This window comes from Eschscholzia californica, unplaced genomic scaffold, assembly GCF_041429995.1.
Source record: "Eschscholzia californica isolate CP2 unplaced genomic scaffold, dmEscCali1.0.p SCAF_3, whole genome shotgun sequence".
NCBI classification, from domain to species: domain Eukaryota; kingdom Viridiplantae; phylum Streptophyta; class Magnoliopsida; order Ranunculales; family Papaveraceae; genus Eschscholzia; species Eschscholzia californica.
Window position 1 is genome coordinate 6,984,792 of NW_028238420.1, and position 16,647 is coordinate 7,001,438.

At 36.7% G+C, this 16,647-nt stretch overlaps 1 protein-coding gene across 6 annotated transcripts; it reads left to right on the top strand.

Moving 5' to 3' along the window:
• The first annotated feature begins 1,878 nt into the window (after positions 1-1,878).
• Positions 1,879-16,322, top strand: LOC147548063 (ARM repeat superfamily protein). Of its 6 annotated transcripts, none has more exons than XM_086669656.1 (33): positions 1,879-2,249; positions 2,856-2,917; positions 3,105-3,197; positions 3,639-3,810; positions 4,280-4,395; positions 4,721-4,807; positions 4,918-5,034; positions 5,129-5,192; positions 6,539-6,681; positions 8,316-8,363; positions 8,462-8,530; positions 9,213-9,288; positions 9,568-9,695; positions 10,173-10,232; positions 10,393-10,462; positions 10,541-10,605; positions 10,686-10,747; positions 10,833-10,956; positions 11,031-11,088; positions 11,203-11,315; positions 11,863-11,940; positions 12,042-12,107; positions 12,228-12,323; positions 12,441-12,550; positions 12,703-12,892; positions 13,748-13,862; positions 14,615-14,727; positions 14,813-14,887; positions 15,200-15,265; positions 15,356-15,490; positions 15,672-15,728; positions 15,828-15,908; positions 16,005-16,322. In XM_086669656.1, the coding sequence occupies exons 1-33, from the start codon at positions 2,126-2,128 to the stop codon at positions 16,062-16,064; spliced, it is 3,093 nt and encodes a 1,030-aa protein (XP_086525782.1). In that variant the 5' UTR covers positions 1,879-2,125; the 3' UTR covers positions 16,065-16,322. The 6 variants fall into 6 exon arrangements, with proteins under 6 accessions (XP_086525782.1, XP_086525785.1, XP_086525783.1 ...); XM_086669659.1 differs by having other exon boundaries at positions 14,615-14,706; XM_086669657.1 differs by having other exon boundaries at positions 12,048-12,107.
• The last annotated feature ends 325 nt before the right edge of the window (positions 16,323-16,647 follow it).

Below are 16,647 nucleotides of genomic sequence, written 5' to 3' on the forward strand. Positions count from 1 at the left end.
GAGAGAGAGAGAGAAAGATGGTAAGAGAGAGAGATGGTAAGAGAGAGAGGGGCCGAGGGAGAGAGATCCCCTTAGAACTAAGAGAGAGAGAGAGATCAGTATTTAGGATTAGGGTTTGTATTTAAAGGTCTTAGAGATAGACGGTAAGAGAGAGAGAGGGACAGAGATAGAGAAACAAACTATAAGAGAAAGATAGTGGGGAGAGGAAGAAAATGGTGGTGGTTGTGGGAGTTGAAGATGATGAAGAAGAAGAAGAAGAGGAAGAAACAATACTATTTGATTTCGCTTTAAAATTTCTTTTCCCGGAAAATTTCCAAAATTTCACATATTCCTTTTAAAATTTCACACCCCGGAAACTATTTTGCTTTCCCCAAAGCGCTGGTCAAAACAAAACTGCCGTGTAGGTTAACAACTGCGCACTCCAAGCGTATACTAAAATGAGAAATAAAATCATGGGTTAATTTGACATTGACCCCCAATTATTTAGCTATATTAGGACTTCACCCCCAAAATGAAAACTGTTCTGGTGTTAACCCCCAATCGACTTTTTTCCGTTATTTTCCCGTTAAAATGTTCTCGTGCAAAACACACGCGTAGAATATGACAAAACTGCCCTTCATCTAATCCTGCGGTGAGTATTCTTTCTCATGATCGACGGTGGATGATGAGAATGAATGTTGATCATCAGAATGAATGCCCCATTACCAATCTCACTTTCTCCCTCTTAAATACCCTCTTTTTCTCTCTCTAGAAATTTCATCTTCTTACCTGTTCTTCCCTTCTCTCTAATGGTTGTCTCGAATTGATTTCCCTCAAATCTATCGATATCTTCTAATCCAACACCCACTTTTGTAAAACCCAGTTTTCTTTCTCTACAACCCTCTTCTTGTTCTTTGTCCTCAGTTGAAGAAATTGCTTCAGGTTTTGAGAAAGAAGGGGGAAACTGAAGATGAGTCTTCTTCTAATGGAGGAAGTAATAGAGGACCAGGTAATGTTTTCTGAGTTGAAAAAATTTGGGTTTCTGAACTTGGATTTCTGAACTTGAAGAAATTTTAATGGACTATCAATCTCTACAACCCTCTTCTTGTTCTTTGTCCTGAGTTGAAGAAATATGGGTTTCTGAACTTGAAGAGTGATTATTTGTTTGTGGGGTTTGAATCATATTAGCATTAGTTGGAAAAATGGGTTGTCTTCTAAATGAGATTGATTGTTCTTGTTCGATATTCGATAACCATTTTAGCTCAGCTAAATCCTCATACTGTAAATTAGAATCAAACAAACTAGAGTAAAATTCTGTTATCAAAATTGAAATTGGGAATAAACTAGACCTAATTTTGATATTGTCATATTGATTAAGTTAGTGAAATTGGATATGGCCTACGATTTCATCATCTTCATTTGAGAAATCAACGAGGTCTTCGACGGTGCGGTAGTAACCCTCGTGGAAATAGTTTGCTGCTCCCATTTGATTTTTTCTCTCTATGGAGTAAAATTGATGGAAGAAGTATATTCATGAGATAGGAAAAGTGTTGAGAGATAACTTAGATGAGAGATAGTTTTAGATAGAGAGAGAGAGAAGAGTTAATGTGTACCTGAAGATGATAGGTGAGAAGCTAATGGATGATTTTCATGATAAGTTAAATATGAAAATAACAAAAGATGAAAGAACAAAGCATTTGTTATGGTTGATCATAGGAAAGAATTGTGGCCGTAGGATTAGATGGAGGGCAGTTTTGTCACAACCCAAGCGTGTGCTTCGCACACTGACCATTTGACGGGTTTTTAACGGAAAAAAGCCGATTGGGGGTTAACGCCAGAACAATTTTCATTTTGGGGGTGAAGTCCTAATATAGCTAAATAATTGGGGGTCAATGTCAAATTAACCCTAAAATCATTTGCCCAAACACTACAAAACCCTAAAACCCTTTGAAGGCTTCTCCCCCCACTCGCAGAGCGCGAAAGTGATCGTCAGTTTATACTCTCCTCTATATTTAAATCCAAAACTCAAAGAAGTTCTACCCGATCTTCTGAAAGACTTGAATCAATCTAAGCTTACAAACGCACCAATAAACGAAAAACTAAAAATTTAATTTTAACAATTTTTTCTGAATTCGAATTTGTTTTAATGGCGAACTTCGTTGATCAAGATCAACAATGGCTACTCAACTGCCTTACTGCAACTCTTGACACAAATCATGAGGTTCGATCATTTGCTGAAACATCTTTGCATCAAGCCTCATTGCAACCAGGTTTATCCCCTCTCTCTCTCTCTCTATTTATATCTGGATAAGTTGTGTGCCATTGGGTTTAATTATGAGCTACATTATTGGATCATGATTTAGGTTAAGCTTAATATTGTTTGATGTCAAATTAGATGTTTGTTTGGGATTTGAGGATCATCTTTTGTTTGTTTGAGTTTGAGTAGAATCAAAGTTAGTACTATGACATTTTGTTTTATAAGGCTGGGAATTAGGAATCTTATAGATGCTTCTTTGGTATAAACTTCTGGTTTAGTGCAATTCATCTTGCTTGTGTTGTGGCAAGCTAGATCATTCATCTACCAAGATTAATCATCCATGATCCATCAACCAAGATTCATCATCCACGATCCATCAACCGTGATTCATAATTCACCATCCATGATCCATAATTCATGATTCGTCATCCACCTCCGATTAGTTAGATGAAGAGGTTGTGGCATTTACATTTTTCATTGTTATGCATTACCTGTAGTCTCATATTAGTGTTGACAAACTACGTGAAATCTTTTTGTATATTAATAACAACTATCTAATGGCGGATATTGGATTGTGTCAAGTCGTAATGTTACTTGAAGATTCTTTTTTTTTTTGAAGGTTTTGGGTGTGCATTGTCCAAGGTTGCAATAAATGGGGAGGTTCCATTTGGATTGCGCCAGATATCCTTTTGTTGCAGTTGACCCTAAATTTATGACCTATTATTGTTTGAAGTTTACTTTATCGTATTTATTCTCTTTTCCACTCATTAAGGAATGAAAAGCAATGGCTTGTTCGTTCGGGTTAGATTTGCATTATTATATTACTCCAAAGTAGTTTTGTTTCTTGTAAAACTTAATATGATTTCACCTAGCTGCAGTTCTCTTAAAGCAGTTCATAAAAAAGCATTGGCAAGAAGATGACGAGAACTTTGAACATCCTGCTGTTCCCATTGAAGAGAAGGTTATCTCACTACCTTTAAAAGCATTTTCATTTGATGTCGCTGAACTCTGTTTAGCTTATTTGCGTATTGGATTGGTTCAGAACTTTTACTAGAATTTGAAGACTATAGGTTTCAGAATTTATTTATTCTGAACCACTTAACACGGAATTTCAAAAGTTTTAGAAGTATAAAAAAGGTTTGAGCCAAGAACGTTAGAACTTTGAAGTTCTTAAAATGTCCTGAACGGCTGAACCAATGTCCTCTTAGTTTATTGAAGTATTGTAGTATTTCTCCATTTTGTAAATTATATACATAGATATGCTGAACGGTTGCATTTTATGAAGTGTTATTTTTTCCACCTGATTGACATATCAGTTTCTTGTCCAAATGCAACTTTTATTTTCCGTTTATCTTTTTGTCAAGTATTCCAATTGTGGAGTTTGATCGGATTAGAATGCCAGGTAGTTATACGTAGGCTTCTTCTCTCTTCGTTGGATGATCCTCATGGAAAGATTTGCACAGCAATTGGGATGGCTGTAGCCTCCATCGCACATTATGACTGGCCTGAGGAATGGCCTGATTTAATGCCAGCTCTCTTGAAGCTGATTAATGATCAGACCAACTTGAGTGGAGGTAAACTCTTCACCTCAACTGAGTTGATACCAGTACATAATCTCTTAAGAATTCTGTATGACTATAAGTTAACAACAAATTTGATTTTTGTTACAGCTACTATTTCTAAGTAAAATTCCAGTTCTTGAATTTTTCTGGTGAATATTTTTTCAGAAGTAAAAATCTCAAGATGTCAGCAGTTTCTAATTTTCCCAAGAAGCAGATTTATAATGGTTTAAATTTAGAGTATTAGAAAGATGCCAGTTTGTGTGGTATATGCCTTAGGTGAGCATTATACGGTCCTGAAAGCAGCACCATAGATGATTATTATTTATTAGGGTGTTTAACCTTAGCCTTTTATGAGGATAAGTTTGAAGCTATTGAATCGGCTAGGCTCATCAGGAAAACTTTCACTTCAATGAGTTGACAAGTTTCTGCCAAATCCAACATGAACAGGGACTGTAATAACAGCATTACTTTGTTTGTGCAGTACGTGGAGCATTGAAATGTTTGTCTCTTCTTGCTGGTGACTTGGACGATACATCTGTGCCAACTTTAGTACCTGTTTTATTTCCATGCTTGTACACAATCGTATCATCTCCACAGGCTCGTATTTATTCCTCAGTTTCGAAATATCTGCAGTTTATGTCCAGAAGGATCAGTGCCCTCTCTACTTTAATATTGGTTTATATATATAAATGATATGGTTAAAACACCCGTGGGTGGGCTCTAAGTTTGCAATTGTGTGGAGTAATCTTCGCCATTATTTCAATAGAAGTTGACTTTTACCGAGTGTTCTGTCTTCTCACTTCGATAGGGAAGTTCTTTTGCCTTTTGGTCAAAGGGTCAGCAAGAAAACACCATTTTTGTTTTTATACTCTTCAGTTCTGAGTTTTTTCTGTCCTAAACATGGTTTTCACTTGCTTCGCAGACCTATGAAAAAGTTTTGCGCACTAGAGCTCTTTCGATTGTTCATTCTTGTACTTCTGTATTGGGAGTAATGAGTGGTGTATATAAGGTATCATAGCGACATCACAGTTTTGACATTTTGCTGTTGTTCTGTCGTTTAGTTTCACTTCGATTTAGTGAAATCCAGATTGAAACTGAACTAATACTTTTCTTACACAGACAGAAATAAGCGAATTAATGATATCTATGATTAAACCATGGATAGAGCAATTCTGCATCATCTTACAACCTCAGTTGCAGTGCGAAGATCCTGATGATTGGAGCATCAGGGCAGAGGTATCTTGTGGGCTTTTACGAAGTTATGCCACTGGTTATGAATTTAAATTTTATATTAGAGTTTCGGTGAAACATTAGAGATTTTTGTTTTCAGGTTTTGAAGTGTTTGAACCAATTTGTTCAGAACTTCCCAAATATCACGGGAACAGAATTTGCTGGTATGTATTGTTTCTTACCAAGAATAAAATTCAGTATGTCTGACCTTAGCAATAAGAATCTATATAATGATTTATGACCAAATAAGCATTTCTGCTCTTCTCTTGGGAAATGTTTAACTTCTCCCTCTAAGATAAAATACACCGCATTAGAAAAGGAGTAGAAGAAAAGTAAAGCCGGATGGTTATTCGAATACAGTTTGAGGCCTCTCTCGTGGCTGCGGGAGAAACAAATTGATGGGTAGGGGGCAGGGGACAACTTCGTCTATGAATGGCGTGGGATCTTGGGAATGGGACTGCAGGATTGTCATCACATGTTTTCCTTTACAAGGTGATCGGCCTAAGCCACCTTAATAAAGGGTATAGACTGACCGGAGCCTATTTATCTAAAAAGGAGCATTAATAGTTATCCTTAGAGGCTTAGAAGTTAGAAGAACATGCATGGCTGCTTCAGTCTTTTTAGTTTTTGGATACTCAAAATATACTGCACCCTTGGTTGTGGATGGAATAAGTTAGTTAAAGTAGATTGATTGATCTAAAATTCTTAATCACTACATTAATGCACTAAAACTCTTACAAACACATAAGTTCAAATGTGAAAGGAGGCACTTAATGATGAGTTTCAAAAAAATGATGAGTTTTAAACTGGTACAGTGAGGCGAAATGAGTTTTTATAAATTTTCTAGATTTACTTTCTTATTGTTTTACTGTTCCTTTTGGCGCGGGGAGTGGTAATTTGTTTGTCAAAATTGCTGAAGGGGCCTCAAGAATTCGTAAACATTCCCTTTCTATTGGTGACTTTACCACGGAGTACGTATACCTTTCTTGAGTGAAATCACCAACTGCCAACAAGAACATTGTTCTTCATACCTGACCAGTGTAGTGGAAGTCCTTTAATGTTTGTGGAAGAGAAGTCTTTGTCCTCCATGGGCCTAATTAGTTAATGTTAAGTCCTTAATGCCTAATTTGTTAATGTTAAGTTCTATTGTTTGCGTAGTGAGCAAGTTGATCTAGAAGTGTAGAGTGTTTCCACTCAGAGAAGATAAAGCCCGATTGGTTCCTTAATGCCAACAGAGGAGTAGGGAGTGGTTGGGGTGAAATTAGATTTGCAGCAAGTGCAACTTCTTATGAAGTTTGCACACTTGGTGTATTAATATCGTTTGGAAAATCCCCTCTTTGCATGGAAGAATTCTCTTTTGTGATAACTTTCCTTTACTTCCTTGCCTGTCATTATATGCTCTTTTTTGTCTTTCTTAGTCTGTCTCTTTTATGTGGTGAAGATATTCCATATTGTCTTATTTGTGAGATGTGAAATTCATACACTATTGAGTATTGACTCTCAATCGCAGTTATTGCGGGACCTTTGTGGCAGACATTTGTATCATCTCTTAAAGTATATGAGACGTCGTCTGTTCAAGACACCGATGACTCCTATCTGGGATTATTTGATTCCGATGGTGAAGAGAAAAGCCTTGAATCCTTTGTTATCCAGGTAAGCTCCTTATTTTAACATGTTTAAGACACCTTCTCTCGTTTAATTTCCTCCCAAGTCATACCTGGCTGCAAGTGCAATTAAATTGCTCAAGTACTTGATCGGTGCTTGGTGCTTAATAGGAAGTGAAGTATACAAAACATGAGATTAGATGTTTGCAATTTGCAGTAATTAGCTACAATCAGAATTATCTTGAACCCAGTGCTTCAAAATAAATCATCATGTCTCCTTTACCTTTTCACAATTCAAAACCTTTCGAGAGAAGTTTAAATTAGATGGCTGCCCTTCCCCACTCTTATATGCAGAAGAATTACCTTGTACTCCTAATGTATGATGATTGAATCATCATGTTTCTTTTTTTTCACCATGGGAGCCTTTTGATCGTGAAGTTCAAATTCGATATCTGCCCTTTCGTGCTGTTGAAATCTAAGAAAGTAAGAGATATCCTCCCTGAGGATGCGAGATATGGAGAGGTACCCGGAGCAGGAGAGCAAACTTCTATATCACAGAATGGAAGCTAGGTAAAGTTTATCCAATTGTGGGAGGACGTTTAGTGTTCAACATATTAGCCGTAAGGAAAGATACCCAGCAATATACCATATCTCAAAGCAAAAGAAGGGGAAGTTAATCAATTCTTCATACGAGATGGAGAGTGGGATCTAGAGCTTAGAAAAAACCTAAATGACTGGGAGCTTCCAATCATCCTGGAACTCCTAGGGATCTTGGAGCATCATATCCCAGTGGACAAAGAAGACACAAAGAGTATGGAAAGAAGGCGAGAGGAAGATCTCTCAGTTAGAAGTCGCTACACAAGGCTAAATTCGAATTGTATGGACAGACCGTTTCATGTGGACGGAATCATGTCGAAGAAACCAATACCGCTGGGAGTAAGCTTCACATAATGGGCAGCCTGCCACCACAAACTACCCACAACCGATATGCTGAACTGCAGGTGTGTCTTCATGGTCAATTAGTGCTTTTAATGCAAGGAGATTGAAGAATCAGCAAAACAACTATTTCTGCACTGCGCATCGGTGATGGAGCTTTTGGACTACTTTCGCAATACGTTATAGAACAAATGGTGCATATCAAGGACCGAAACCGAAGGTTTAGAACTGAGGAATTCATGAGAAAGCCAAAAAAAGGAAAAGAGACATGGAACGTAATTCCAAAGGTGATTGTTTGGTTTTGGTGTCTATTGAAAGAGAGAAACAATAGGATAATCAAGGACAGGAACCAAGCAATAACCGCATTCTGGAGGATGTAGAAGGCACTTTATTTCATTGGGTCAGCAAAAAACTTACTTGGGCTAAGTCTGAATCTTATATTGATTCAAAGTTTCAAAACAGGAAAAAACCTAAGAACATAAGAATGGGTATAAGGGTAGTTAGCTTTTAACAGATTGTTTGTCCTTATATTACATATACATATATTCTAGATCTAAGAACACAACTTTTGCGAAGAGTGATTTTTGTATCACGTTTATGGATTACAAGAAATAGTTGAACTTCTGAGTTAACTTATAACTTGAAATGTATCAATTTCACGTTTTGTGCTTCTGTTTAGCGTACTCACGTTTGTCGCTTTTGCTTTTTAGCAATCAGATGATCTATCTCTCAATTTTGTCTTTACAGTTGTTTGAGTTCTTGTTGACTATCGTGGGTAGCTCTAAACTGGCCAAAGTAAGGTTCTTTTGTTTTTCTTTCTGTGTTTGATTCCCTCGTCATCCTTACCGATCTTGTCAAATTGGGAAAACTAATCTTAAAAGTTTGTGATGTAGGCCATAACGTGGAACATAAAAGAGTTGGTGTATTATTCCATTGCCTTTCTGCAGATGACAGAACAACAGGTAATTTCTAATGATTCTGACATGTTAGGACATAATCAGAAGTGTGCTTCGTGTCACCTTCTTATCGTGGGGCAGAGCTGCATCTTTGCCAGCCATAATAGTACGTTACCATGTATCTGTACTTTACTAGACTAAAATTTAAGTGACATTTTTTTTTTGTGTATTATTAATCTGTTTATATGAATAACTTCCGCGAGACTTCGTCCTTCTAGAGGTAGCAAGTAGCTATCACCATATCTAGGCTCGTTTTAGTGACTGTTTTTTACGATGAAATTCTCTTAGAGCTACTAGTTACTATACATTTGGTGGTCTTTGTGCCTTGACATCTTAACATTAACAAAAAATACTGAAGGTAGATGTTACTTCTATTGATGGATAAATCGACGGTCTCTTGGGGCGTCAATTAGTCGCTCTCTTTCTTCTCTCATGGCAACTAATGAGGCAATGTCTTGCGATCAAATAATAATCTGATGTGCTCATATTTGGTTATGCTGCGGATACATCACCAAATATATCTCTAAACAATTTTAGACATGTGTGGTTACTCGCGCTTGCTTCTGCATTTACTCAACTTTCTTTTTATTGTATATCGTGCGATCAACCTATTAATTCTTTGGCTACTTCAACTCTAAACCATTGTACCTCCAGATTTCAAATTCTTTACCATTTCTTGGTTTTGTAGGTTCATACATGGTCTTCAGATGCTAACCAGTATGTTGCTGACGAGGACGATATTACCTACAGTTGTCGTGTTTCAGGTGAGCGATAAGTATTATCTAGATCATTATTTATTATAAATTTATAATTATAATCGCGAAGTAGGAAAAAAGTTCAACATTAATCCTTCCCTTTTGTCCACCTTCTTATCTCGGCATAATTCACCGGCTGTAAGTTTTGTCAAGGATAAATCTTGTTTTTGCATGTGGGTCTTATAAATGTATTCATTACTTAAATTCTATGTATGTTTGCAAGTTCCATTACCTCTTTTTTTGTAATTTTTATTCACACACCTCTCTTTTCCTTCACATTGTATATAGGAATTCTTTTGTTGGAAGAGATAGCCACTTCTTATGGAGAAGGGATTAATGCTATAGTTGAAGCTGCTAAACAGCGATTTAGTGAGTCTCAACAAGAAAAAAATGTTGGTTCTGCAGTCTGGTGGCGAGTGAGTTTCCTAGAAACTTCTCTCAGTCCTTGTCTTTGTCCTAGTCTTTTCTGTTAAAATTGTCAGATGAACTTCTGGGATGACTGCCATTATTCATTTTTTCCTCAAATGACTATTATTTTCGACATAATATTTTTGTCTCTACCTGGGAGCTGCATAAGTACTAAATTGAACTACTGTTTTTGCAGAGAGTAATTTTTGGTGCCTTAACATCTTTAGCTTTATTTTCTTCAATTAAGTTTCTGCTTTCCCAAACTAAATGTTCTTATTGGGACTTTGAGAGGGGGATTACAAAGTCATAACCAGTCCCCTTTGTTCCCTTTGGATACACGAACTTTGTATGCATCTTAGTATAAACTTTAAAACTAATCAATACAACATGGATTTATATCATCTGGAATTAAATGAAACAGATTATAGTTATATGCATGCCTGAAGTTCCTTGCACCTAAACTATTTTTTTTTTATTGCAAGTAGAAGCGGGAAGCAACAATATTTGCTTTGGCTTCACTGTCTGAAACAGTACTAGAGGTTCAGGTGCATTCCTCCTTTTCCCTTCTATTCCAATTCTTTTCTTGCTTTTACAGGGCATGCAACCTTTTAATCCTCTACATAGTGGAACATATTACATTTGTAGTTTCTGTTTAATGTACACTCCGATATGTAGGATTCATGTCCTGTAGTTATTCTTTTACAGGATGCAGCATCAACCAGTTACAGCTTAGGACACTTCTTAGATCAATTGCTTACTGAAGACATTGGAACAGGTAGCTGTTCGAGTACCAGTTGTTTTGCGGTTGATTGTCCTTGAGTTTACCTGAGTAATCTCATTTTTTGTTCTGCAGGGCTACATGAATATCCCTTTCTTCATGCTCGGGCTTTTTCTGCAGCTGCTAAATTTTCATCTCTGGTAACCGTTAAAAGTTCGTCGTTTCATGTGACCTTGTATCATTGTAAACTCTGCAACTTAAATATCCTAGCAATTTGCAGATTAGTCGGCCCGTTGTTGAACAGTTTCTATGTGCCGCTATAACAGCAGTTGGTTTAGATGTGTAAGCTTTAGAATCTCCATACCGATTTCGAATTCTGATTCTAAATAAGAAAAGAATATGCTTATTGGAAATATTAACTTGACAGGCCCCCACCAGTAAAAGTAGGTGCTTGTCAGGCACTTTCTCAGCTTTTACCAGAAGCAAACAGAAGTGTGATTCAGCCTCATATGATGAATTTATATTCGTCATTGATGGATCTTCTCAAGCATGTAAGGTATCTCTTTATAAATTCTCCTTCTATTTCATTGAACTAGAACTGAACTGCATGATATTTACTTGTCAGGCATCCGATGAAACATTGCATTTGGTACTCGAGACACTGCAAGCAGCAGTGAAGGCAGGTCTGTGTCTTTTGAGTTCGGTTTCCATTACATAGATTCTGTTCGGCAGAACGTCTTTTGTTTCCTTCTAGCATTATGCTGAAGTTGTTAGTTTTTTTCTTTTTCATGTGGAAGGAGATGAAACATTGGTGTCTATAGAGCCCATTATATCTCCCGTGATCCTTAACATGTGGGCTTCACATGTTTCGGACCCCTTCATAAGTATTGATGCAGTTGAGGTTTTGGAGGTAAGGATTTGAAGGCCGACAATACTTTTTTTTTTTTTCTGCTTGCACTCTAGATACAGCCTATGGGTTGCAATTTTAGTCAAATGAACACCTTAAGCACCTACCAATTCTACAACAGATTGGTTATAATGGGGACCTGAGATATGCCAATTCTTATATAATGGTCCGCAGCTGTGAGCCTTTCCTATGTTTAAACGTTGGTCAAGTAACTTTCGATATGTTTTACACTGTAATGTATAAATCCTCAAAGTTAACACTAATATAATGGAACATCAAACTGAGGAGTTCCCTTTATATTGCATTTGATGAGTGTTTCCGCACTTGAGATTCTAGACATCTTGCCTACTTCTAAGGCGTGATTACCTTACCTGTTTGGAAGGGTACTTCTTACTACTGGATGCCTTTAAATCTCAAGTGTAGGCGTTTAGTTTTTAATTCAGCTTCTCACTCAAGAGAAAGAAATGAAGTTTGAACTTAACCAATATTTATTTGTAAAGTATAAACTAATGGATATTTCACTTATGGTTGTTATCTTTCTTTCTGACAGACAATAAAAGACGCTCCTGGATGTATGCGACCTCTTGTTTCTCGTGTTTTACCTACTATCGGGACCATCCTAGAAAAAGTAATACTTATAAGAGTTTACTGTTGAATATTTGAGTTGAGATATGCTAATTATTGCATTCTGAAGAAAAGTATTTGTTTCTGATAAATTTTGACTTTCAGACCCAGCAGCCACAGCCTGATGGATTAGTAGCTGGTTCACTAGATCTTTTGACTATGCTATTGAAGGTAAGTTACTCTAGTAGAGAGTTGTGCTGAATCATTTCCAGCATTGCACGTAGTGCATCCAGTACCCACTATTTTCCTCACTTGTATGGTTGTCTTATTGTTACTGATGCTGTGTTGCAGAATGCTCCTATTGATGTGGTGAAAGCAGTGTATGATGTATGTTTCGGATCTGTTATTAGAATACTTCTTCAAAGTGCCGATCATAGTGAGATGCAGGTAATCTTGTAACTGATACTGTACTTGGGTGTCCTTTAAGGTTAACATTTGTCTGTATCTGATATGATGATATCTTGGACTGATGTTTCACCGTGCATGTATTTGGATTGAACACAGAATGCAACAGAATGCTTGGCTGCTTTTGTGTCCGGTGGTAGACAAGAAATGCTTTCTTGGGGTGGTGATCCAGGGATTACAATGAGAAGTCTACTTGATGCAGCTTCTAGGTAATTTTGGTGCCTTCCTTTCATCTCTAAATGCACTGTATGATTACGGATCTTGTGTGGTTTAAATCTGCCTTCGTTAAAACTATATGTATATTTTTTGTCCTGTCTGATGATTGAATATGTTAGGTTCTGATTGTTGAATGTCACTGCAGGCTTCTTGATCCTGATATGGAAAGTTCCGGTTCGCTTTTTGTTGGCAGCTACATCTTACAGCTTATTTTGCATTTGCCTTCTCATATGGCTCAACACATCAGGGACCTCATTGCTGCTCTTGTTAGGCGCATGCAATCTAGTCAAATAGCAGGACTAAAAAGCTCATTGCTTGTTATCTTCGCCAGACTGGTAATTATTTATTACGGGTTTAGTTTGTAATGTGAAACCTGATTTACCTGGTGTATACATTTTTTTTGTCATTTCCGTGTAATACTTTATTGGGGTCGCATGTGTTTTTTCGCCAAAAGCTCATTGCTTGTTATCTTTGCCAGGCTGGTAATTATTTATTATGTGTTTAGTTTGTAATGCCGAAACTGATTTACCTGGTGTATATTTTTTTTTGTCATTTCCTCGTAATACTTTCTTTACTACCAGTTGACCTATACAAATAGGGTTTCAGTTTACATTTATTTGTTACTTGTGGTACCCTGGTAGCAGCTCTGTGTTAACTATGGTGTAACTGTTAGGCTGTGCTGAGAAATTGTGGTTGTACCGTCTTATGTGTGGAGTAGAGAGTTCAGATATGTTAGACTCCTATAGCATTTTTATTTGCTTGATAGGTCAATTTGATGTCCTGTATCTGATAGTCCAATCAGAAAACTGATCTGTGAAGCTTAGTTTGACTATGTGTTGACTGAAATTGACCAAGCTTAGTTTGATGTCATGTATCTGACCGTGCAATAGAAGACTAAGTCTCTTAACAATTCCTTGTCAAGGAAATAAATTTTGAAATATTTTGGTCGAAATGACCAAAATATTTCCATTTCCATGCCTACCGAAACTGAAACTTCATTCCTTGGTCTAAAAGAGGTCGCTTAATTATGTATTTGACCTATTAGGGGAAAGTAGCATTCCCCTTAAAGCAGGGCAGTCAGGACTGGCACTGTGGTACTAAATAATCAGACTAGAGGTGGATTAGATATGCTTTCTATGTAAAATTTAAGGTTATTAACATTTTGATCATTCTATTCTTCATTTTTGCAGGTTCATATGAGTGCTCCGAATGTTGAGCAGTTTATTGATTTGCTAATTACACTGCCTGCTGAAGGCTATCCACACTCCCTTGCATATGTTATGTCAGAGTGGACTAAGCAACAAGGTGTAGATCTTAAAAACAACTTTGCTCATTTTCTAACCACTAATAACTCAGTCGTTTTCCCTGCTTTTATGTCATCTTCAGTTGGGAGAAGGTGATGGGTCTTCTCCAGCTTAGTTTGGATAGTTGTAGCTTTTGTAATAATGAGTTAATTGTACTTGTAACAGATAGCCACCAAAAACGTAACCCACTCTATGCAATACGGGTAACCCTTCTAATAATTTTTGCCATGGAGGATGCTCTGATACTTGTAGAAGAAATCATAAATTGCCCCTCTAGGTTGACGTTTTTTGTGTATACTGTAGTAGTGGTTGGTTCAGAAGTTAAAAGAATTATGAGCAAAATACGACATGAGAAATATTTTGTGTATATCCCTTTTCCACTTGTTGTATCCAACACCTCGTACCAGTCTCAGATACTATTACTTGTACCAGCTTTCAGTTTTCCAGGTTATATGCCACCTGATAGAGTTACTTGTTTGTTCAAGTCTGGCTCTGGATATCTTGTTTTTCGGAAATGTCAGTTTTCCCTTTCTGATTCTCAGTGACCAACTACAGTGAAGCAAGTTTCTGTTATAAATTTTGATCTTCATAGCATGCTTCACTCTATGTTCTTCTGTTTCTTGCACTATAAATCCTCTTTTCTCAGTATTCCCATCTTATAAAGCTGTCTATTAAGTTGCCCAGAATAAATTTTTTGTTTTGTTTGTGATGGGATACTGATGTTGTGTCCAATTCAATTTTGATCGAAAATAGGGGAAATTCAGGGGTCCTACCAAATTAAAGTTACAACAACTGCTTTGGCTCTACTGCTCTCTACGAGGCATCATGAATTGGCAAAAATTCAGGTTCAAGGTTATCTTATTAAGGTTTGGCGTCTCATGTTCCTTTTCCCCTAATCTTATATCATATTGATTTTGAAAGAAAAGAACAGCTTAGCCTTTGATTATGTAGTCTGCAGGAATCACAACTCGTTCTAAATCTAAAGTAGCTCCAGATCAATGGACAGTGATGCCACTTCCTGCAAAAGTAAGTACCTCTTTTTGAATCAAACTAGTAGGAGTTGCAAGATAATACAGACAGTTCAATAAAAGAACCCAGATATGGTAGGACATTATATGATCCTGAGTGGAAAATGTGAAGTTTGTGGACATCCAACTTAAACCAAACAGTAATGAGAACGGAGGACCTAGACAATATTTTTTTTGCTTATGGGAGTAGTCTCTGTCCATGTTGCCGGAAATGCCTGGGACCTTTCTTGAATTAATAAGTAGAATTAGTGCGATCGATATTCTACTTTCAATACTCACATTCGGTAAATTTTAATTCTTTTCGGACCAGATCCTTGCTTTATTGGCAGATATGTTGATTGAGATTCAAGAGCAAGCTCTAGCTGATGATGATCAGGTAGTCATTGTGGTAAATTTGTTCTGTGTAAACAATTTTCATTCAGTATCTAAACTCTTGACTTTCACTTCCTCTAATTTACGGCGATAGGATAGTGATTGGGAAGAAGTTCAAGATCAGGACAGAGATGCAGACCAAGACTTGCTATATGCAACAGCTGGTACTGCATCTGCTGGAAAACCCTCGATTGAACAGCTTGATGCAATGGCAAAGGTTTTCGAAGAGGTGAGTCAGAATAAAATGTATTACTCTTTTTCTATTTGTGGGGATGAGCAAAAAACAATACAAAAGGCGGGGGGGCATCAGGAAACAAGATGTATTCTTTGCCAACTTACTCTTCCAGATTTTTCATTTTTATTTGGGTTACTAATTCCCTCTTTCTTTGTGTTTTTCTAAATGAATTAAGAGCCAAGATGATGGCTATGAAGACGACATTCTTATTCGGTCTGACCCTCTCAATGAGGTATACATCTTAACCCAAAAAATGTTCAACTTAAGTCAGACAGAGACTATTGACAATGTCAAATTTCAATGTTTAATAACTCTTGTTTGTTTGTTTCAGATCCATCTAGCAAATTATATTTCCGATTTCTTTTTGAAGTTTTCTGAGAATGACAGGGTGCTGTTTGATCATCTATACCAGGTACGTAACTATCTACCTTTCTTCTTTCTTTCGGCTTTCCTTTTCTTTTTTGCTTCATCATTGTTACAAATCCTTATAATTAGATTGAAATTGCAGAATCTAACACAGGCTCAACAAAACGTCATAAGAACAGTACATAATCGAGCAAGAGCTTAGCCTCTCTACATTTTGGCAAGGTTTAAGTTATTGAATTTGTTTTAGGAAGTAAATTTACTTCATCTTGGGGACCACCCGTTGCTAGATGGCATAGATATTGGTTGAGTTTGTAAGCTTAGGGTTTTGTATTTGTGGAGCTAGTTGTATGCGAGATTGTGAGGTAATTTTTGTCTGAAAAGTTTATAATAACTTCCGAATAAACATTGTTGTGTAAATTAAATTAAATTAAATTAAATATAGAGAAGTTGAGTTATTTCACATAGCCAATATTTATTTTTTCATACCGATTTACATGATTTCAATGATTCAATCTGTGCTCTGTGAGGACTTAGATAGTGTTTTCTCAAATTGAGATATGAGATTTTGTCTGAATCGACTCAAATTAGATTTTAGAATGTTTTTTTTTTCTTATTTGGTCTGTGTTTGGTTGCAGAAATGGTCAACCTTGAACTGTTTTTGGGTCTGTCTTGACCTGTTTGATATAATTTAAAGTTGGTGATCTGATTGAAGTTAGACTCGAACAGACGAACAAGTTATAATGAGGACGAGAGTCAAGCTAGTAAATCTTTGGTAACTTTGGTCG

Coding starts and splice junctions, on each gene's coding strand:
- LOC147548063 (XM_086669656.1), top strand. CDS start 2,126: ATGGCGAACTTCGTTGATCAAGATCAACAATGGCTACTCAACTGCCTT. Junction 6,682..8,315: donor TTGAATCCTTTGTTATCCAG/GTAAGCTCCTTA, acceptor TTGTCTTTACAG/TTGTTTGAGTTCTTGTTGAC. Junction 15,729..15,827: donor GGTCTGACCCTCTCAATGAG/GTATACATCTTA, acceptor TGTTTGTTTCAG/ATCCATCTAGCAAATTATAT.